This window comes from Rhinolophus sinicus, chromosome 2, assembly GCF_057876585.1.
Source record: "Rhinolophus sinicus isolate RSI-liver-muscle chromosome 2, RSI-T2T, whole genome shotgun sequence".
Lineage (NCBI taxonomy): Eukaryota > Metazoa > Chordata > Mammalia > Chiroptera > Rhinolophidae > Rhinolophus > Rhinolophus sinicus.
Genome location: NC_142502.1, coordinates 92941084 through 92962765, shown reverse-complemented (window position 1 = coordinate 92962765; position 21682 = coordinate 92941084). Strand labels below are relative to the sequence as shown.

The 21682-nt window shown below is 40.3% G+C and overlaps 1 protein-coding gene across 6 annotated transcripts in view; it reads right to left on the bottom strand.

The window, feature by feature from the left end:
• Nucleotides 1-21682, bottom strand: part of RCAN2 (regulator of calcineurin 2) — a 247656-nt gene that overhangs the window by 17077 nt on the left and 208897 nt on the right. For all 6 annotated transcript variants that reach the window (XM_019734719.3, XM_019734722.3, XM_019734717.3 and 3 more), the window contains 2 exons: nt 4879-5052; nt 950-1121 (listed from right to left, as the gene is read on the bottom strand). In XM_019734719.3, the coding sequence (XP_019590278.1) occupies nt 950-1121; nt 4879-5052 (346 nt within the window). The remainder of the gene's footprint in view (nt 1-949; nt 1122-4878; nt 5053-21682) is intronic.

Below are 21682 nucleotides of genomic sequence, written 5' to 3'. Positions count from 1 at the left end.
AGCCCCCTCTCACCTCAGGAGAACTACCTTTAGTAGAAGGAGCAGACGCAATGGCCATTATTTCCCTTGGGATCCACAGTACCCAAAACCTCCGCTGCCACCTGGTTGCTGTCTCTCCATTTCCCACCATTTCTCCTCCGGCTATACTATAGAAAACATACTTTGGAGTACAAGGGGGCAGATGTGGCAACATCTGCTGAAATTAAGGACACTATCACTTCTAAGTATAAAACATAAAGAAACGTTTGGACGAGTGCATAAGAGATACGTGTGAGAATGTTAACTGTAGCTTTGGCTGTAACGGCAAGAAGCTGGAAGCAATCTAAATGTCCCTCAACCAGAGAGCGGATGAATCACGTGTGACGGTATATTCACCCAACAGAACACTATATGGCAGTGAAAAGGAGCGAGTCTGAGATACATACACCAACGTTGGAACAAAGTGACCTCACGATGTTTCTAAACTTTGAGGCTACTGTGACCAACTCCTTGGGTACTTAGAGGCTTCACTTACAAGACAGGCTGATTGTCTTGTAGCAGAGGGTTCCCTGGGCACACCTGTGACAGCAATAAAACAGGGAGGCAGAGCATGGAGGCCTCATGCCAGCTAGTAGAGGTCATTTAGCCTGTTCTGAGGAAGCAAATTTCTTGTGATACAGAGAGAAATCTCCTAAGAATTAGGGAGCTCTTTGCAATCTTAAAATATCTGCACTGCAACCCAGAATTTGCACAGCCTGACATTTTAGTACTGGTTCCTGAACTGCTTCTGAGCAGGTACAAAATGTGATGCTGCATTCTCATTCATCATTCTCGCATTGTCCACATACAGCAATAAATCCATTAGAAATGCAAACGTGACCGTGAACCCAGGATTTCAAGGTCGTTCATCTTGTTTGGCTTTTCTAGGTTGCTGACAAATGTTTATTTTTAAAAGGGCCACAGAGCTTACCTGGTCCGAGCTTGGCCACGGCATAGAGGAGGTCATAGTTGAGGACTGGCGTGGCATCGCTGATGGGCTGCCAGCCAACGGGCGGAGAGGCAGGGGGTGAGATGAGAAACTGTTTGGCGGGCTGTGGTGGAGCCAAATGCAGTTTGTCTCCATCTGTCTCTGGAGTCTGAACCTTTCAAACAGAGTAGAAAAGAAGACACATGATTCATTATGGCTTCTGATGTGCCTCATTGGTACACGAAGGTATCCAGTCTCACTGTCAGCCTGTGACAAGTGAAGCAATGGACCAGGCTATACTAGTACGACTACTAACTACTACTTACCAGACACCACATGCTCAATCAGCTTATTTCATTCATAAAACAGTAGCTCTCAATCTTTAGCGTGCATCAGAATTAACCTGGAAAGCTTACTAAAATACAGATTGCTAAACCCCACTCCTGGAGTTTCTGATTCAGTAGATCTGGGGTGGGGCCCAAGAATTTGCATTGTTAACAAATTCCCAGGTGATGCTGATGCTACTGGTCCCCAAACCTCTCTCTCTCTCTCTCTCTCTCTCTCTCTCTCTCTCTCTCTCTCTCTCCCTCCCTCCCTCCCTCTCTCCCTCCCTCCCTCCCTTCCTTCCTTCTAATTGAGGTAAAATTCACATAACATGAAATTAACCATTTTGAAATAAACAATTCAGTGGCATTTAGCATATTCCCCACATTGTACTAATAGAACCAAACACCACTTCCATCTAGATCCAAAGCATTTTCATCACCCCAAAGGAAAACGTGTACCCAGTCAATAGTTACTACCACACTTCTGTCTCAAGTCAGACTCTGGCAACCACCAATATGCTCTCTGCCTGCCTGGATTTACCTATTCTGGATATTTCATATAAATGGAATCATAGCATATGTGACCTTTTGTGTCTAGCTTCCTCCACTTCTTAGCATAATGTTTTCAAGGTTCATCAGTGTTGTAGCATATATTAGTACTTCATTCCTTTTTACGGTTGAATAATATCCCACTGAACAGATAGACCTCAATTTGTTTGTCTAGTCACCCACTGATGGACATTGGGTTATTTCTACCTTTTGACAATTGTGAGTAGTGCTGCCATGAACATATGTGTACACGTGATTGCTTCAGACCATTTTCAATTCTTTTCAATATATACCTAAGAATGGAATTGCTGGGTCAGATGGTAACTCTACGTTTAACTTTTTAAGGGTTTTAATAGATGAGGAAACTGAGATTTCTGTAAGTCCCACAACTAATTAGCAGCATAAGATTTGAACGTGGGTCTGAGGCCAAAGTCTCAATTCCTTTTCTTTTTAATTTTAATTTAATTTTTAGTTTAATTTTCTTTTATTGTGATAAGAACACTTAACATCTCATGTTAAGTGCACAACACGTTGTTGTTGATTACGGGTACAATGGGGTAACAGCAGATCGCTAGAGCTTATTCATCTGTTTTGACTGAAATTTTATGCCCGTTGATTAGTAACTCCTCATTTTCTCCTCTTCCCATTTCCTGGTGACCATCATTTCACTCTTTGATTCTATAAATTTGACCATTTTATATACCTCATATCAGTGGAATCATGCAATATTTGTCTTTCTATGACTGGCTTACTTCATTCAGCATAATGTCCTCAAGGTCCATCCATGTTGCCGCATATTGCAGAATGTCTACACTACCCAAAGTAATCTACATATTCAATGCAATCCCTATCAAAATCCCAATGATGCTTTTTTCACAGAGATGGAAAAAAATAATTCTAGAATTCATACAGAACCACAAAGACCACAAATAGCCAAATCAATCTTGAGAAGAACAGCACACTTCCTGATTGAAACATATATTACAAAGCTATAGTAATCACAATAGTAGGGTCTGGCACAAAGCCCGGCATATACACAAATAGAACAGAGCGCTCACAAATAAATCTACACATATGGGGTCAACGGATATTCAACACAGGTGCCAAGAATACGCAATGAGGAAAGGACAGTCTCTTTAACAATTGAAGTTGGGTAAACTGGATATCCACATGCAAAAGAATGAAATTGGATCCGTATTTTATAACATACACAAAATCAACTCAAAATGGATTAAAGACTTAAAATCTAAGACCCGAAACTATAAAACTCCTAGAAGAAAATACAGGTGAAAAGTTTCATGACATTGGCCTTGGCAATGATTTCATGAACACGACACCAAAAACGCAGGCAACAAAAACAAAAATAAACAAGTGGGACTATATTAGACTAAAAGTCTTCTGTGCAGATAAGGAAACAGTCAACAGAGTGAAATGGTAATCCACAGCATGGAAGAAAATATTTGCAAACCACGTATAGGATAAGGGATGAGTCTTCAAAATATATGAGAAACTCATATAGCTCAATAGTGAAAACAAACAAACAAACAAAAAACCCCCAACAACTAATAACTCAATTAAAAAATGGTCTAAGGACTTGCATAGACATTTTTCCAAAGAAGATATACAAATGGCCAATAGGTATATGAAAAAATGCTCACTTAGTTCACTAATCATCAGGAAAAGGTAAATCAACACCACAATGAGGTATCACCTCACACTTGAAAAAACAAAAGACAACAAGTGTTGGCAGGCATTTGGAAAAATTAGAACACTTGTACACTGTTGGAGGTTCCTCAAAATATTAAAAATAGAACCATAGTATGATCTAGTAATTCCATTTCTGGGTATTTATCTAAAAGAATTAAAACAGGCTCTTAAAAAGATAGCACTCCTGTGTTCATTGCAGCACTATTCTCAATAGCAAAGATATGAAGACAACTTAAAAGTCCATCAGTGGATGAATGGATAAAGAAAATGTGGCATGTACATAAAATGGAATACTATTCAGCCCTGAAAAGAAGCAAAGTCTATATTCTTTTCACTGTACCATCTTTGTAAACGCCAAAGGTGGAAACAATCCCTACTGACCAATAAGAGATGGGTCAAGATATCTAATGATGAAGTGAAGACACTGATAGAACGTTATGAACATTGATTTTCTATGGCTGTGGACTTTGTGTACTTTGTCAAGAATTACTCATCCCTTTTTGAAATAGCCAGTATTTTTTTTTTTTTTTTTGCATTTAGTCACTTATTTTCTTTTTTTTTTTTTTTAATTTATTGGGGTGACAATTGTTACTAAAATTACATAGATTTCAGTTGTACAATTCTGTATTACATCATCTATAAATCCCATTGTGTGTTCACCACCCAGAGTCAGTTCTCCTTCCATCACCATATATTTGAACCCCTTACCCTCATCTCCCACCCCCCACCCTCCTTACCCTCTGGTAACCACTAAACTATTGTCTGTGTCTATGAGTTTTTGTTTCTCATTTGTTTGTCTTGACCTTTTTATTTTTTTTGTATTAAGTAAAACACAAAATTGATTCTTGTAATGATCCATAGCTTGTAATGATTTCTCATGAATGTGAATCACTGCAAAGGTATACAGTCTACTAAGACTGTCATATAATTTAAGTTTTAATTATAACTTAATTAGGAAGTTTAGGAGTAGTTGCAATTAGATCATTCTTTACAACTAGCGTTTTTTTGTGCATTTACCAAATGCGAGGCATTTTAATACTCAATAATTCATTTAATCCTCATAACAACAGTATAGGGGTGTATATCATCATCCCCATTTTATAGATGAGGAAACCGAGACCCTGTGAGTTATGTAACTTGCCCAGGTTAGAGCCAAGGTTCTCAGCCCTCAGACCTGCTATCTAAACCTCCATGTTGTCCCTTACTGGGAATCATGATATAGGTTTATTTCTCAGTGGCCTAATTATGGACTACAAATCAATCTGCAAGTAGAGAAGAGCTCCATTTACATTTTAAACAGAAAAAAATAATGTATGTCAAACAGATTAACTTTGCTAAGAATTACCTTACCTGTGCAAAGTAGAGTTTTAATTTTTTCCCTCTGAACTGGGTTTCATGAAGCTCTATCCTGGCTCGGGCTGCAGATTTGGGATTGCTGAAGTTTATTCGGACACGTCTGAAACTTTTAAACAGCTGGAACGTCACACAGTCATCGTAAGTCCGGAACAGACCCTCAAATTTTTCCTGATAAAAACAAACACAGAGGAAAATGCATTGGTCCTGTATCTGACATGATGCCTGATCTGACGAAACAAATAACTAAGTAAGTAAATAGTCTGTCCCTCACATATATTTAAAACAGAACATGGTTATATATTTTTTTCATCCGTCGCCCTGTTACCAGGTGCTAAACATGCCTGTGGATTCAGTTGAAAGATTCATAACCAGTTTTCAGGGATCTGTAGAGGATAAATGTGCATGAAAAACCTGAAAATTAGGCAAAATGCTGAGAAAGGTTCTGCATATATGTATTTCTTTCTGGGGAGAGAGATCATAGCTGTCATAAGATTCTCAAAGTTCATTATCTCCAAAACATTACAGCTACTGAGTAAAGAAAGCATATGGTAGACATTATTAGTGATGCTTGATCTTGGTGGCACTTTTGTTGCTTAAAGATATGGGAGCCCATACTCCCCAACCCCTTCTAGTCACACAGTGCCATGCGATTAGTCCTGGTCAATGAAATGTGTACAGAAGGCAGGAAAAAGTCCTTGAGAAAAGTTTCAGTCTCTTCCTCTGAAGATGTCATGTATTCCAGATGGTACATCAGTCAGAAGCAGGATTCTCCTCAGCCTGGGTCCCTGAGTGGCTGTGTGGAGCACAGATATCTTTCTCCCTGCTCCCACCCCATCCTATAGATGACTTTGCCTTGTTCAAGGGAGAAAATAGCCCTCTACTGCATTAAACCACTGAGATATGGGGATCATTTTATTCCTCAGGCATAACCAAGCATACCACAACACAAAGCAATTATTTAAAAATTTCACTTCAATGCAATTTTCAATTTGATTGAATAAATCTCTATTAAATGCTCACTTTGTACAAGGCATGGTCTCTTGGTTTTAGGAGGATACAGAGATGAGTATCGTTTTGTTGTGACTCTCAGTGATCTAATGTGAGAGGCAGACATAGACACAAATTAGAGAATACCCATATGACTGAAAAAAAGCATAAAGGGAAAATTAAAGAATGATATATACGTGTGTGTGTGTGTGTGTGTGTGTGTGTGTGTGTGTGTGTGTAACACCATCTGTCTGGTTCCTCTTAGCTTAAAAAAAAAATCCTTATTATAAGTAACAAAACCAGTGTATGTTAAGTTACTGCATAGTCTTAAAGGGCAGACTGCAACTAAGGAAATGACTTCTATTCAACAAAACCCTGATTCTTCTATTTCTACAATAAGAGGTATTTTGTCATAAGAGTGAGTACAAGTGGGAATGAAGATGCACAAAAGATTAATACTGATGGGTAAGGGATCTAAGGGATAATTAACTCAACCTTTCCCTCCTCTCCTGTATCATTTTACAAATCAGGACTCTGAGGTCTGAAGAGATAAGGACCTGCCCACGGTCACATGTCCAGTTAGTGGCAGAGCCACAACCTGGCCCACGTCCTTGTGACCCAAATATAGAGATGCTTTCAACTACAGAAAAAATTACACTGCCAGATTGAGAGGAAAATGACGTTGCTTTAATAAGAGCAAGAAATGAATAGCAATAAACTGATCCAATGCTCATGTGTGACTCATCTAAGATGATGTGGGGTTGTAAACTCCCTGACCTCTAATTGCATAGGAAGAGGAAGTCATATATCAGAGAAGGTCACCCTGCTTCTTGGGCATCCAGATGGACTTGTCTCAGACCCCAAGTCCCTGGCTTGTGATGTTTCCAAATGCTATTGCCCATTTTTCAGATTCCCCAGGATGTGGCCCTCCATATTCTCCCCATTTTTGACTCCTGTGTTTGTACACACTCTCTCTTTAATACCATATCTATCCAGTACAGAACCCCAAAGAATACACTCAAAGCAAGTTTTTTTTTTTTTTTTTTAAGTTTCATGACAGTATAGAGAGTTAAGGGCTTATTCTCCCCCTTTTCAGGCCTCAATTCTTACTCCCCTTTCTCTATCAGGAGTAAAACAAGAGTCTTTCCTTGTCTGTTCCTTGGCCAGTGTTTTTTTTTTTTTTTTGGTCTCATCTCTCAAGCCTTCGGTTCAGCCAACTCCCAGGCTCAGCTACCACTCCAAGTGGGCTCATTAAGGAATTCTTTCCCAATGACACTGTGCTTTCCTGAACAGAAATCTTGGTGAATGCAATGCTTTTTGGTTCCCCAGAATCATATGATAGTATTCTCAACTGGTCAAAGCACAGCTGGTGGTTTGATTAATTTGGGGAATTTTCTGGAATGGGAAGAATTAAGAGATTAAAAACTCTTAGTTCTATGTAGAGTATCATCTTTTAGGACAAAATCCTTGGGTTTTCTTTGTCGCTTAACGTTTTTCCATTTCCACCTCCCTATCCCCACCCCAAGGCCTCAGCCTGGGCATTAAGACAAGACTCAGCGGGGGAGGTGCTCTTTTTCTCTAACTCACTGCCTTTCATTCTGTATTTCTCCTAAATGTCCTACATCTCAGTTGATTAAAGTTGTTTGGCCTTCAGAGCCTGGATTAGGAGAAAGGAATCAAGGAATCCAGGCTTTAAGCTTAGGGGGGAGGTGACACTAATGACCTAAGTGCTCCTTTGTTGGGAGGCCTTGGCAGATCTCCATAATGATGGCAACTGTTTACCTCGCTGCTCCTCAAAAGAGGGGTCTGGGCAGCTACGACCATCAAGCTGGAGTCGGCAAATGACAGAAACCTTTTGGATACCCCTTGTTTGGGGCTTAGGCAGATAAATCCAAAGAGCCCTTTCACCAAAACTGGTGCTTGGCCCAGAGCTCAGGGTGTAGAGTTTTCACTAGACCATCTGCAGACCAAACTCTATAATGATAATAATAATAAACAAATAACAGTAACTTGACGTGTCCTCTCTGCACATGTCTTTTGGGAACTTGTAGGGGGTGGGATTCTCTGTGTGTGTGTAGGAGGGTGATACCTGGCTGAGAATTAGGAACATGCTGGCCATCTGTATTTTTTTTTCCATAAGTGACATGACAAACGTTTCATTTGCTGAGGCAATATGATACCAGATCAAACTGGTTAGAGGCAGATCCAGCACAGTGAGCCCACCAGATGTACCCTAAGGCAAAACAGTGACATGAACAGAGCCAGCTGCAGGGGTCCTCCACCTGCCCATGCATCAACTCTTCTTCGGTTTTGATGCCCAGATTCCCACCAGGCACACAGTAATATTTTGTCGTCCACTGGCAGGCATTTCCTCCAGTGTGGTACCCCACAAACCCAATAAATTCCTCATTTCCTCAATAGCTAGTTCTCTTTGTAGCCACTGGTTTGAGTAAAATTCTACAGCAGCCATCTCAGACTTTGGTCTCAGGACCTTGCTATAGTCTTAAAAATAATGGAGGATCCTATAGAACTTTGGTTAATGTAGGTTTTATCTATCAATGTTTATTGTACTAGAAATTAGAACTGAGAGATTTAAAAATATTTACAAACCCATTTATAAGTAATAATCGTAAACCCATTATATGTTAAAATGATATTTTTATGAAAAATAACTGTTTTCCAAAACATAAAATATTCAGGAAGAAGATTGTCATTGTTTTACATGTTTGCTAATGTCTAACAGAATAGACGATACCTCGAATTCATATCTGCTTCTGTATTTAATTTGTTGCACTATGCTGTTTTGTCGGAAGGGTATGAAGTAAAACTGACCTCACCCAAATATGTGGTTGGAAAAGAAAGGAGCATTTTAATAGCCTTTCAAATTATGGTGAGTATTCTTCCTTGATACGGCGTTAAAACTTGACAAGTGGCAGTCACTTAAAGTGCACTGCAATGTTGAAACTGAAGCCATAATCAAACATTTTTATTTGATTACATTAAAACTCATTGATCTATTTTGTACCTTGAATGGATTTTTTACTGATGCATGCTTTTGTCATAGTGTGCATTGGTCATTTGGAAAATGTTGGTTCCCTGAGTCATTCATCTTTTCCAAATGTTGACACATTTCACTACACAATATCAAAAATCACATTCATTGATATTACCACGTATCTTATCAGAAAGTCATTACAGATTGGAAAGCTGTCAAATTCAAATTTTCCAAAATTTTGATGGATACAAATTTTCCCAAATTCTAATTTTTGCTTAAAAGTTCAGTTTTTGTCATTGGCAGGAAACATTGTCGGTTATTTTCCTTGAAGTAACATGCTCACTCATTCATTTTTGAGAGAATGGCTGCCAAATATCTAAGTCTGCATAACAACAGCTTGTCTGTTAGTTGTTTTTTCAAGTCAAAATGGTGTTGCATAAGAAAAATAAGTGCCTAGTTCAGCTTAGAACGGCTCAGAATATTTCCTCAAGTCAAACATTGTATTTTGGTATGCTACAGAAATGCTTTATGTGTACTCCCCATTTCATTTTTCAGATTATTAAAAAGGCTCAAGGGTAAAGAATTAATAAAATTCATAACTTACCATTTCATCAAGAATATTCTTATCTAAAATTGGTATTTTCTTTCTTCCTTTTTTTTTTTTTTAATTGTGAGTGTGTGGTTGTGAAGGATACAAATACTGCTAGCACAGGTTGGTGCCACTGCATTGATTGATATCAAAGTTTTAACCACCACTGCTTCTGTGCCGTGGGTATAAATGTCAACACGGTTGAAATGGCAAATCATGTCTTAGTATTAGGTTGATGCAAAAGTAATTGTGGTTTTTGCAATTATTCTTAACCTTTTAAACTGCAACGACTTTTGCACTGACTTAATATTATTATGAAGATAGTTTTGACCTCACGGGAAATGGTCTTGGGAATTCCCAGGGGTCTGTAGACCTCCCTTTGAGGACTGCTGTACTAAGGACCTCAGAAAAAGTAAAGATTTGGTTGGCTAGGGGTGAAGATAGGTGGTCTTGTGAGAATCTTAAGGAAGAAAAGCGATCACATAAGGACATGTGGGCTTAGAAATTGAAAGCTGCAGGAAGGGCAAATAGGATGAGGGTGGTGTTGGCAAAAGTGAAATCCCTGGGGATCCTACTGAGAGCTATCTGAACACATATGGAGGTGAAACAGATTATTGTAGATTGCGGAGTAAATAACGGGGGGAAAGTTGGAGAAAGCGAGCTTTGCAGTGACAAGGAGAGAGGGGCTGATAACCACATTGGAAGTCAGGGTCACGAGAAGATTCTCAGTAGTGTGAGGAGACACTGATTGGTTGAGGAACTAAAACGACTGGTGAAGGAGAGAGAAGAGACTGGGAAGGGAGAGGGTAGTAGATGATGGAGAAAAGAAGAGTCTTCAGGAACAGTTGCGGGCATTTCTTCCTGTGAGAGAGGAGGTGACTAGGGAAGGGTGGGTGAGTTTGGAAACGGAACAAGCAAAACTAAAGATGGCTTTTTTCCTCTGGAAAGTGGAAGGTGAGCTCCTCTGTTCAGAGTAGGGAAGGTGAAGGGAGACTGAAGGCTTGAGGAGCTTGAGGAAGCTTTAGAACAGCCGCTGTCATCAGAAGGAAGGAGAGTCAATGTGGATGAATCAAAGGACCGTGTTATGGGTTGAATTATGTCGTCTCCCCCCAAAAAGTATATTGAAATCCCCAGTACCTTGGAGTATGACCTTATTTGGAAATAGGGTCACTGAACATATAATTAGTTAAGATGAGGTCATCCTGGAGTGGGTTGGGCTCCTAAATCAACATGACTGCCGTCTTTATAAGAAGACAGCCATGTGAAGACAGAGAGATGTAAGGAAAACATCACATGAAGACAGAGGATTATACGGAAGCATTTCCACGCCAAGGAATGCCAAGGATTGCCAACAGAATGCAACAACCATGAGCTAAAAAGAGATGAGGGAAGATCCCCTACAGGTTTCAGAGACAGTGTGGTTCTCCTGACACTTCGATTTTGGTCTTCTAGCCTCCAGAACTTTAAGACAACGAAGTTCTGTAACTTTTAGCCACTCAGCTTATGGTTTGTTACAGCTGCCTTAGGAAACCAATACAGGCAGTTATGCAGCACTAAGTGACCAACTGAATCTGGGGATGGTACAGTTTTAATAGAATCAGGCAATACAATTACGCCATTTTTCTTTTTCTAGGAGCACAGGAAGTAGAGAGCTGAGTCATTCTAGCACCGGGTGTGCAAGACAGGTGTGTGTACATGTGTGTGTTTGGGGATAGGGAGAGGGTGGAACAAGAGAATGTTCAATATATTCTACTTGACTGGTTGATGCTACAAGGTATTTTATAGAATATTAAAATATTACCTTCACTGTAATTCTACACCAGGCAGGCTGCAGATAAACGATATTGTCTAATATATTATCTCACTGAATCCTCACCTTTCTGAACAGGCCCTTTGAGGGAGAGTTGGAATTACCATCCTTGACTAGTGTAGGAAGCAACTGAAAGCCAGAGAAGTTAATGACCTCCTCCACAGTTACCCAACGAACTAGTTAGCAAACCCAGAACCAGTAAGCTCTAGTTATCTATTCTACATAAATAGCATTGATGAAACGCAAACAATTGAGAAGTCTGAAAAACAAGAATGAGAGGCTTTCCGCATCAATTGGAAAGAACAGGGTTGTCCCTGAGGACGTGGTACCAGAGAAGTCCAGCGGAGCCTTTATCTGCATTCCAAACAATGCTGTATGCCTTTATGTATTTTTCAATTTTCTCACTTATGATCCCTTTGGGGATAAATTATCTTAATATGAAATTCAGCTCAAAATGACACAGATAATACCTCCCAGAAACTGCCAAAAAATGAAACAACTCATTTAGACTTATCACCTCTGAAGGGATACCACGAGCAGGTCATGTGCAATGCCAAGTTTAGGGATCACCTTGGATTTTCTAGGCAGTTTAGGAGGGCCTCCTGTCAAGGGGACTTCTATTGTAAATCTGCCATAAGGCAGACTCCTTTTGTGAAAGGAATAACCAGGCCTGCATGGAGGGGTTTTGTACATCTGTATTTTAACCTGTCAGGATTTCTTAGGTCAGGTCTTGTATTAAATCATGCTTTGTTGCACTAATGGTCTTGATATGACCTAAATAAAAAAATCATCATGGAAATGAGGCTCTCAACCCTCCTTAACTGGTAAAAGGAGTGGACAGACCTCGTGTCACATAACTGTTTCAAGAAAAGAGACTTCACTGATAAAGACACAAACGACTTTAGCATTTCTCCCTGGAGTCCTTGGGGAGACAGAGATCTAAACCTTGACTTCAAACTCTAAAAGGACCCGCTCTGTCCTAAAACCTCATGGATTCACCACCGGATTCTCTCAGCAGAATGCTATCCATGGTCTATGTTCGATTCCATTCTTTCGTTCCCAGCGGTGGCCCTAATGTTCCCTGTGGCTGGGCACCACCGTTGTGCAAGAATGTGTTTTTACTTCTCTTTGGTTAAAGAAGTCTCCATTTCTGTGATTCCACCAAGCCATCATCCATGCATTTAGAACTGGAAAAACAAAACCCACAAAACTCCTCCAGAACTAAGAAAATGTACAGAGACTATAAACTGGAATGATCTTTGAACAGCAGTGAATCTAAGTATTGGGGAGCCTGAAGCTTTGACAACCTGGGAAGCCCTCTTTAGGCAAACGCATACAAAATTCGGCACAAAAGTGGGATTTTGTTGTTGTTGTTGTTGTTGTTGTTGCTATTTTTCGAATGAGAAGAAAAAACCCATAAGGAATAACTTTTGTCAATTTTATCAAAAAATATATGACCATGTGAACACAATGCCCGAGCCCTACCGGGGTTTTGGTAGAGGCCCATGCAAATGAGGGGCCCTACAGCTAATACTGTATTCACTTTCCAGGAAATGTGACGAAGAGACTGAGTCTATGGTGCCATCACCAAGGACTCTGGAGTCTAGGTTTTCAGAACAGCTAACACAAGTGCAACATTTACATTACTTCTAGCTGATGAGGTTCATTTCCCTAATGAAATGGTATTTGAACCAGCAGAATGAGAGCCAAGCAATTTGCATCTGTAAAGTTTCAGCCCGTGTATCATATTATAGATGGCTCTGATAGGAGCCCACCTGAACCCAAGATGGAGTACTGAGGAGGAGGCTTGCTTAGGGGCTTGCTTGATACCTGTCCTGCAGGTGTTCAGTAAGGGGGGGTAAGTGTCAGATGAGGGGACCGAGAGACGAACCTACATGTGGCACCATCTGCATGTCTAGGACCCATGTTGAGTAGAACTCTGTGCAGTGTACTCTCCCCTGGAATGAGGGAAACCCTCCCAGCATCTGAATGGCTTGTTCTGGTGGGTCACACTGCCTCCATCGCATGCCCAAGGGTTACAGAACCTGGCTGTGCCAAGCAAGATACCATTTGAAGGTGCCCGCATGCTTCCTGCTTGCCTCCAGGACACTTGTAAGCCTCACAAGGGTGTCTCTGAATACATAGGAAGTATTAAAGAGGAGCACCCCAGTTACTGGGGGTAGGAGGGGTGCACCTGGCAAAACTGGAGACTTGTGAGAGAGTTGTGATGAGCACAGGTCTCTATCACATGCCACAAAATTGGCCATATCTGCCTGGTTATAAATACAAAGAAAGGATCTGACAGTCCAGGTAATTTATAATAATATCATAGCTGCCTTGGTTCAAGGCATTTCCTGAGGGCTAATGACAGCTTCATCCTTCTCTGGGCCATCAACTCTTCTCTGATCATCAATCTGCAAGAATGAGTGGAGCTGTCATCAGTCCTGATTAGATAGATGCTCTAATTGTGCATGTGTAATTGATGAAATACACAGCCTCCTTTACAGCTTACCCAGTCTCACAAGAGGACAGGAACTGCATTTTAAATCCAATTAGATATTGATTTTTCTATTAGATGTAGGTAAACAGAGGCAGCATAAGGCCATGTTACCAGCACAGACTCTAGAGTCACTCTACCTAGTTCAAATCCTAGAACCCAGGATTTGTGCAACCCTGAGCAATTAACTTACCTATTTGACACCTCAGTTTCCTTATCTGTAAAATGGGGATAATAACATTATTGACTTCATAGGAGTGTCCTGAGCATTAAATGAGTTAGTACATTTAAATTGCTTAGAAAGGTGCTGAGCAGAGTGTGTGTGAGCTGTTATTACTATGAATCCCGGAAAATATGTGTTTATTTGGCCTGCTGGTTCTAGCTATATGAATCTCCCTCTATCTAGATCCAAGTATATCTATATCTATGCCTACATCTATCTATATTTATGACTACACTTGTACCTGTATCAAATCCTTAAAGATTGTAAAGAGCAATTATAGGAATGCCCAGAGTAATATCTAAAAATTAAGTCTAATTATGATAACCTGATTTTATTGATGTTCTTCTCTACTTAAAATGTAGAGTTCAAATTAACCATCAAGATTTCTTTCTTGGCTGGTAAGCTTCACAAATTTCCTCTACAAAAACATCATGGTAAATTAAATAATTCTAAGGAGGAAATCAACCAGGTAATTATTTTCAGTCCTGCCTTTGAAGACCCTTCACCATCAGCAGGAGTTGGGGCTCAGAGAGACAGTGAGCAAACTACAAAGATGCAAGCCACAAGCAAAAACATCTGAAGCTCAGACCCAGGAGCAACTGGTTAAGCCCCTCCCACCTGCTCCTTCACCTGTCCCAACACACTTCAACTCACTTTTAGAAAAACTCATCTCCACGAACTCTATTCTCCGTACTCAACTGTTTCCTGAACACTTCCTTTGGGGGTATCCAATAGGTGCCTTAAACTTAATGACTCCAAAGCCAAGTTCTTTGCTGGGGCTTCTAAATCTTTAGCCCCTCTATCTCAGTGAATGGCCCCAACCTTCACAGTTGCTCAAGCCAGAAAGCTGAGTATCATCCTGATCTTTTCCCTCTCCCTCACCCTACATCCCACCAGTCACCAAGGCCTGTTTGCTCTCAGCCTTTCATCTGCCCTTCGTCTTACCCCCAATTCTTTGGCTCACCACAGCTCACATTATTACTGTGCTAAGTCTCCCTAGCTTCAGCCTGGCCATCCTCGAATCAACCTTGAAAGTCTATTGCAAGAGAAGTCCTTTTAAAAGAGAAAATTCTGATCATGTTTCTCCTCTATAAAATCCTTTTAGCATAGGTTTTGTGGCAGCTGTAAAAGGACATAACTTTTAGCATAAGGCTTAGCTTAGTATTAAAAGCCCTTTATAAAATGGCCACCACTCACCCCACTAATGTCATATTCTACTTTTCCCCTCACCTATATCCTTTATACACCAGCCAAACTTCCACTTACAGGTTCCCAAAAGCAGGCTTTTCTGTATCTTTAAGCCTCTCTCACTTGCTCTCTCTTCCGCCAGTGATACCCTTTTCCTTTAAGTAATTTATTTTCCCGTATTCTTACTTTTTCTAGTTTTATTGAGATATATCAAACATATAACATTGTACAAGTTTAAAGTACATAACATGATTTCATAAGTGTATATACTGCAAAATGATTAACACAATATGATTAGTTAAGATCCATCATCTCATGTAGCGACAAATATTGTTTCTTGCGATGAGAACTTTTAAGATCTACTCCTCAGCAACTATCAAATATCCAATACAGTGCTATTAACTATAGTCCTCATGCTGTATATTACATCCTCATCAGATAACCTCTCATTGTGTCTCAAGTCCCAGTTAGGTCTCTAGCTGAGAAATCCCTCCTGCATCTCACTGAGGTTTGAACATCCTTCCAACCCTGTTCCCATAACAGAGTCATCCAGTTAGTGAGGGGAACTGCTCCCTCATTAACTAAGCTATAAGAACTTCAAGAGCCAGAGTGGCTCAGTTTTTTTTTTTTTTGTTTGTTTTTTTTGTTCTATGTCCCTTGCTCATGTGTTCATCATTGAGTGCCCTCTGTACCATGCAGGATGCCTGCACTCTGGGAAGGGCTCATTTGGTAATGAAATGAACAAGGCAATGCAAATAGCACAGTCCTCTCCCCCCACCCCCACTATCTTTGGTGAGTTTTTCCTCCTCTTCAAAGCTACCCTTCAATAAAATCAACAGATATGTATTAAACATATGGATTAAGATTCTCCATATTATAATAGGGAAGCCAAAAACCCAAAATCAAATGGTACACGTTTCTTCCCAGAAGTGTTCCTTGATCCCTTCCCCTGATATACCCTTCCTCCATCTAGGTTTAATCTCTACTTCCTTCAATTGTTTTACAGCACTCTGAATCTCGTCTCAGAATAATGTATTGAGAGAGAAAGAGAGAGAGAGAACAGGGGTCAAGAGAAACTTCAGGGAAGAAATGGTAAGTGAAAGAGGGTTGGAATTTTGACGTGTGGAAAGGTGGTAGGAGCCCTCAGAAGAAGCTTTTTCTTCCAGGCAGCAGGACAGCAGCATTATCAAAGGATTTATATATAATCTGATGTCACCTCTAAGAAAACTTATTTTGGGGGGCTGAAGAAGAAGAGGACAGAAATAAGAAATAGTTGGTCCTAAGCCCTGTTTCTGTAGGCATGGCCCAGCTGCTTAGTCGCACTGCTATTAAATATTTAGAGAATTGTACAAAATGTAAAACAAATGAGATTTGAAATTGCATTATTTTAAGGGTCAGCTCTTACATGTTTCTTACAACACTTATTTTCCTAGCAATATACCCCGCTGAACACATTTCATTTGAATTCTAAACTACGGGTCACGAGCCTGCTGAGGCAAATGGGAAAAACTGCTCACCAGCGAAAATACCAATTTAGGACATCATTTCTTTCCAGAATGCCAAACAGTGTTGTAGTTGAAAAGAGGTAGGAAATGTACTTCTAAAAACAAATAGTGTTCTCTCTTCTCAAGACTGAAGTGAAGCCTCTGTTTTAATATAGGGCTGTCAATAATTGATGAGGACATTTTTAGTATGTTTAATGTTAAAAGGCTAATTCCTAAATATGTTCCATATCACATCCTTCTGAAGATAGACGATTTAAAATTTAATACATTCATTTTGCCATTTGGCATAAGATCAAAGTAAGCTTTTCAAAGGCAGTCTGGTATCCTTAACTTATTGTGCCCATGAAGTTGAAATGGCATTTGCATTTTTTTGAGATGCAGATAATGAGCAACTTTTTAGACTCAACCTTAAACCCACAAAGAAAGTGCATAGCTTGTTTTCCTCCTCCTGGCCTTCCTTTACCTCCTCTGCCTTATACCTTTTTTATTTTATTTAGGTTCTCTTCTATTTTTTTTTATGTAATGACATATAAAGAATACATGTTAATGGTAAAAAACCTTATATAAAATTTAATCTCTTATGTTCAAATTCCTTGAGATTTGAAACTAAAACGATCGTTTCAACCCATCACAAATTTGGGATGCAAGATACCTAAAAGGAGGTGCTGCTCCAAACTGAAACGTGACAATCATCTCCCACGATGACCAATTCTACAACTGTAGCTAACACTGAGCATACTTTTTGGATTGCGATTTTGCACAGTGGTTACATTTTCACTTGGACATTTAAGAGACGGCAAGTAGGTACTTCAGGTATGGCTAAGAATGGCTAAGGTTCAAATGGGGGGGCTTTTGCTGTGCCAAGCCTTCCCTAAGCCGCTTCCAAAAAAATAACACATTTTATTCTCATAATATGCTTATGAGGCAGATGAAGAAATGGGGTGAAAGAGATTCAACAGTATGCCTAATATGGCCAGCCAGTCAGTGACAGAATGCAGATTTCATCCCAGATAGTCTGGTACCTGTAGTTATTGTCTTAACCTCCAGGCCACCCCACCCACGGCAAGAGAGAAGTTGGGTTGTTGCATCTCACTCAATTAGATGGGGACATCTTTTGTCTTTAGTCAGTTTTGCTCAAGCATATCTCACAGGCCAGCAGCAGAGTTTAGAATTTCTGTGTAATCCTAGGAAAAATGGTTGGAACCCAAAAAGTTTTGTCTGTGAAAAGGATGAGAGCTTTACAAAGGAAGTTCAGAGTGAACGCATCTGCAAACTGTACCAGTGATGAAACTCCCCATGAAACTAGGTTTCTTCCACAATACACACACTGGCGTGTGTTGCACACGAAAGTTCAGGATTGTTGAACATAAGCCTGATTTAGGGCCCAAACCGTTGCCAGCCAAGAAGGATGATTTGACCGAGAATTCTCTTCTTTTCACGTACTAGAAAGTTTGGGGAGAAGCAGGCAAGTTGAATGAAACCAGGAACTCGCCACCACTGTCTGCTATAATTGGGATCATTATACGATGTCTTGCTGAAGCCAGGACACTGTGACAGGGGCAGTGCTATGGATTATGCTGGGACCTCAGGATGTCCTGGGCACACTGGGTAAGTGGTCACCAATTGATTGTTTCCTGAGTCACTGATTCTGAAACTGTGGCCCACCAGAAAGATGTGACAGTCCTCCCGATGGGTGCATCTTGTCTGAACATGTACATCTTCTCTGCAGTTCTGGGCAGCAAATCATGTGCACACCATAGACTTATTTCCTACGAAGGGCTACTTATTTGTATGAAATCTAATGAGAGAGTCACAGAATACATTTTGAAGGGTTACTAAAATCCATCAATGAGTGTATCAAATGATTCTAGTTAGGTATCCAACTGAAAAACTCTCACTGCTGCACAACTCTTGGTACCACTGCCCACGACACACCGAGATTTGGAATTCCTGCACCTCTCAGCAATAATCATAATAGTTAACCTTTATCAGACCTTCTTAAGTGTAGGCACTGTTCTAAGTGCTGTAGGGTATCCTGACAATCCAACCTGTGGATTACTGCCCAGCAGCAGCCTAGAAGGCTTGTCAAATAAGTATTATCTCAGGTCCTACGCCCGGAGGTTTACTGATTCAAAATTTGCATTTCATATCCCAGATAATCAGGATCCCCTTTCAATTTGAGAAGTACCAGATAAGGAGATGGGGGGATGGATCATTTGAGACTTAAGAGCTTCCAGACTTAGTGAATAAACTGACTTACGTAATTGTGCTACTGAGAATTACCAGTGCTGCCCTTGGTGTCAGCGGTTTCCAACTCTTTGCATTAATTTATACATTTATAGAATTACGCTTGGCAATTACTTGTGTTGATCGCTCTGTTCTTATAAATACAAAGGACAAAATGACCCGACCCATCAAAGAGAATCACTGTTAACATTATATTTAATAAAAGCATTATCTTTATCAATTTTACTTAAATTGATCAGAAAAAAAGATTTAAAGCAAACTAAGAACTTGTTGACTGTCAGAACAAGACTTTGTCAAAACAAGAAATATTATTCTTCTAAAGTTTTAAATAAAAAGTCTTAAGGAAAATAGGTTTATGTTTTCAGGTATAAAAATCTAAGTCAAGCGTCATGAAAATCAGAAGATAATGCTGATATCTAAATAAAAATTTAAAACCTCTATTATTTAATTTGAAAAAGAACCTAAGCTTAATTAAGAAAAAAAAATCATAGAAAAAGGCAAATTTGTAAAATAGTATATAAAACCAGCAAAAAGCACTGGCAGGAAAATAAATAGCAGCATAGCGAAGGAACTGCAACCAACATGTATTAATACAATAAGTATAAAATAGACTAACCAGAACTATTCATTGCACTCCTAATTCTCCTTACTCTTAAATTTCTTCAGCTGTGGGGCTTTGGATTTTTTGTTTCAGAAAACACTATGTCTTTCACTTCATTAATGGTGCAAAGTTTCACTTGTTCATTATAGAACCATGTCTGTCTCATTTTTCCTTCCCAGAATTTCTAAAATGCCTTTCTATTTTTATTGCAGAGAAGAGTCATAAGGTTTTATTTCATTATAGTAACACCATAAAATTATACTTCCAGGTTCCTAATTATATAATTTGCATTATCATATCAAACGTCTTAAAGTAATTCACCATAGACTCCTCTGAATTGATGGTCCATATTCAACCGATCAAGTTTTAGGCCTGTGGTACAATGGTCGTAACAAGATTTCTTTTCATCTCAGTTGTGGGCTATTTCTACTGTTTTATAATATGAATCTTCCTCTTTCTTGGAGTACTATTTTCTGTGATGTGGGAAAACATCTTTGAGTGGTTCCCCTTCCCATACAAAGGTGACAAGTGGTAAACATTCTAAGACATCGCATTGTCAAATATGTATATATTTTCCAATCATATTAGACTGATCGGCCCAAAAAAGCCCTCAGCAGATCCTGTGACAGCAATGGGGGGAGGGGTGGCCCCCATTCAGGACCGTGCTTCCCTTAGAATAGTTATTGGATGACAGCTGTCCCTAAAGAAGGGGCATGGCCATGGCCTTGGTGAGGTGACTCCTCATTCTCCTTGTCTGAGGCCTATTCTCACAGGGGGACTCAGCAGAGAGCCTTACAGCTGCAAATTCTTCAGAAACTGGAGAATGCGTGCTTCAGGCATGCCGAGAGGATCTCAAGGCCTGGAGGGTTCTTGGGTGAGATGTCCTGACAGACTTCTGACCCAGAAACTGGAAGGGTTCAAGTGAGTACCGGACCCCAACACTACCCAATGAGGGTCACTTGACTCTGTGGGCAGAGCTACCTTGTCCTTCGGCCTCAAGTTCCCTTGGGCTCAGCTCAGCTTTTCCCTGCAGCCCCAGCGACCCTCAAGGAGCCACGAAGGACTGATTCTGCATTTCATTTAATGATTGCTTACTCACAGGCTCAGCCTCAGAGCAAATGCTGAGGCTGAGAGTGTGAAGGTAGAGGCCCTCACCTGCTGGCCAGGTGGCTGCCCTGTGGAGCCTGTGCTCTTTCACCTGGTCAGCCAGTGTGACTGTCAGTGAGCTGGCCACTCCCTGGGTCTCAGACAACAGGATCCCTGCATCGGCCTGCTCCTGCCCACAGGACTGTGTTCCAGAACGTCTGACCTGCTCGTGGCACGTGCCCCTATTTCTGACTCCGTGGATTACTTCTTCTTCTTTTATTTTGTTCCTGCCATTTCAGAGAGATTTGGGTAGAGACAGGAGTCAAACACTTCGTAAGCCTGCTCTATTGAGACAGTGACTTCTTGTTGAGATTATATTAGGTTGAACCACATGAAACTGCATTCTATGGAGATGTAAAAACCTTCGAGTCTTGGCAATTTCAATGCGGCTCAATCTAACAGTAAATCCACAGGGCACTGAATAAACCAGATAAACCAAAGAATACCTTCCTAACTCCCTTGAAGGAAAGAACATTCATTGTCAACTTTTTAAAAAGTATCTTTCTTTTTTCATGCATTCGCTTTTCAATTCCAAGGAGGGGAACTTATAATTTAGTTCCAATGTAATGTTAAACACTGTACTGGGAATTGTCCCCTCTGTTATTTCACTTAATTCTACTACACCACAGTCATGCTGACATTCTAACTGGTTTATGGTGGCAACGCCACTGTCTGTGGAGGATACATATCTTAAACAGCACAGGGAATGGACCGACTAGATGCACATGTGCTACAGGGAATCTGTGAAGGAGGTGGCTACGTGTTGAGTGAGAGATCCAAGGGAACTATAAAAAAGCTGAAGAAGCTGTCTCCTTGGGTGTCCTAGCCATGTGGTGTCACATGATTCATGTGAGCAAACCCACCTCATTCCCTCCTGCCCCCTGAGAAGCTACTGCCCCAGTGAGGGTAGCTTGTGCCCTGTCCATGAAAAAAAAAGCCCTCTGACTTTCAACTACGATGCCACTAAGAACAGAATTCCTCAGCAGCACCGGAGCTGGCTTTCCACCCTT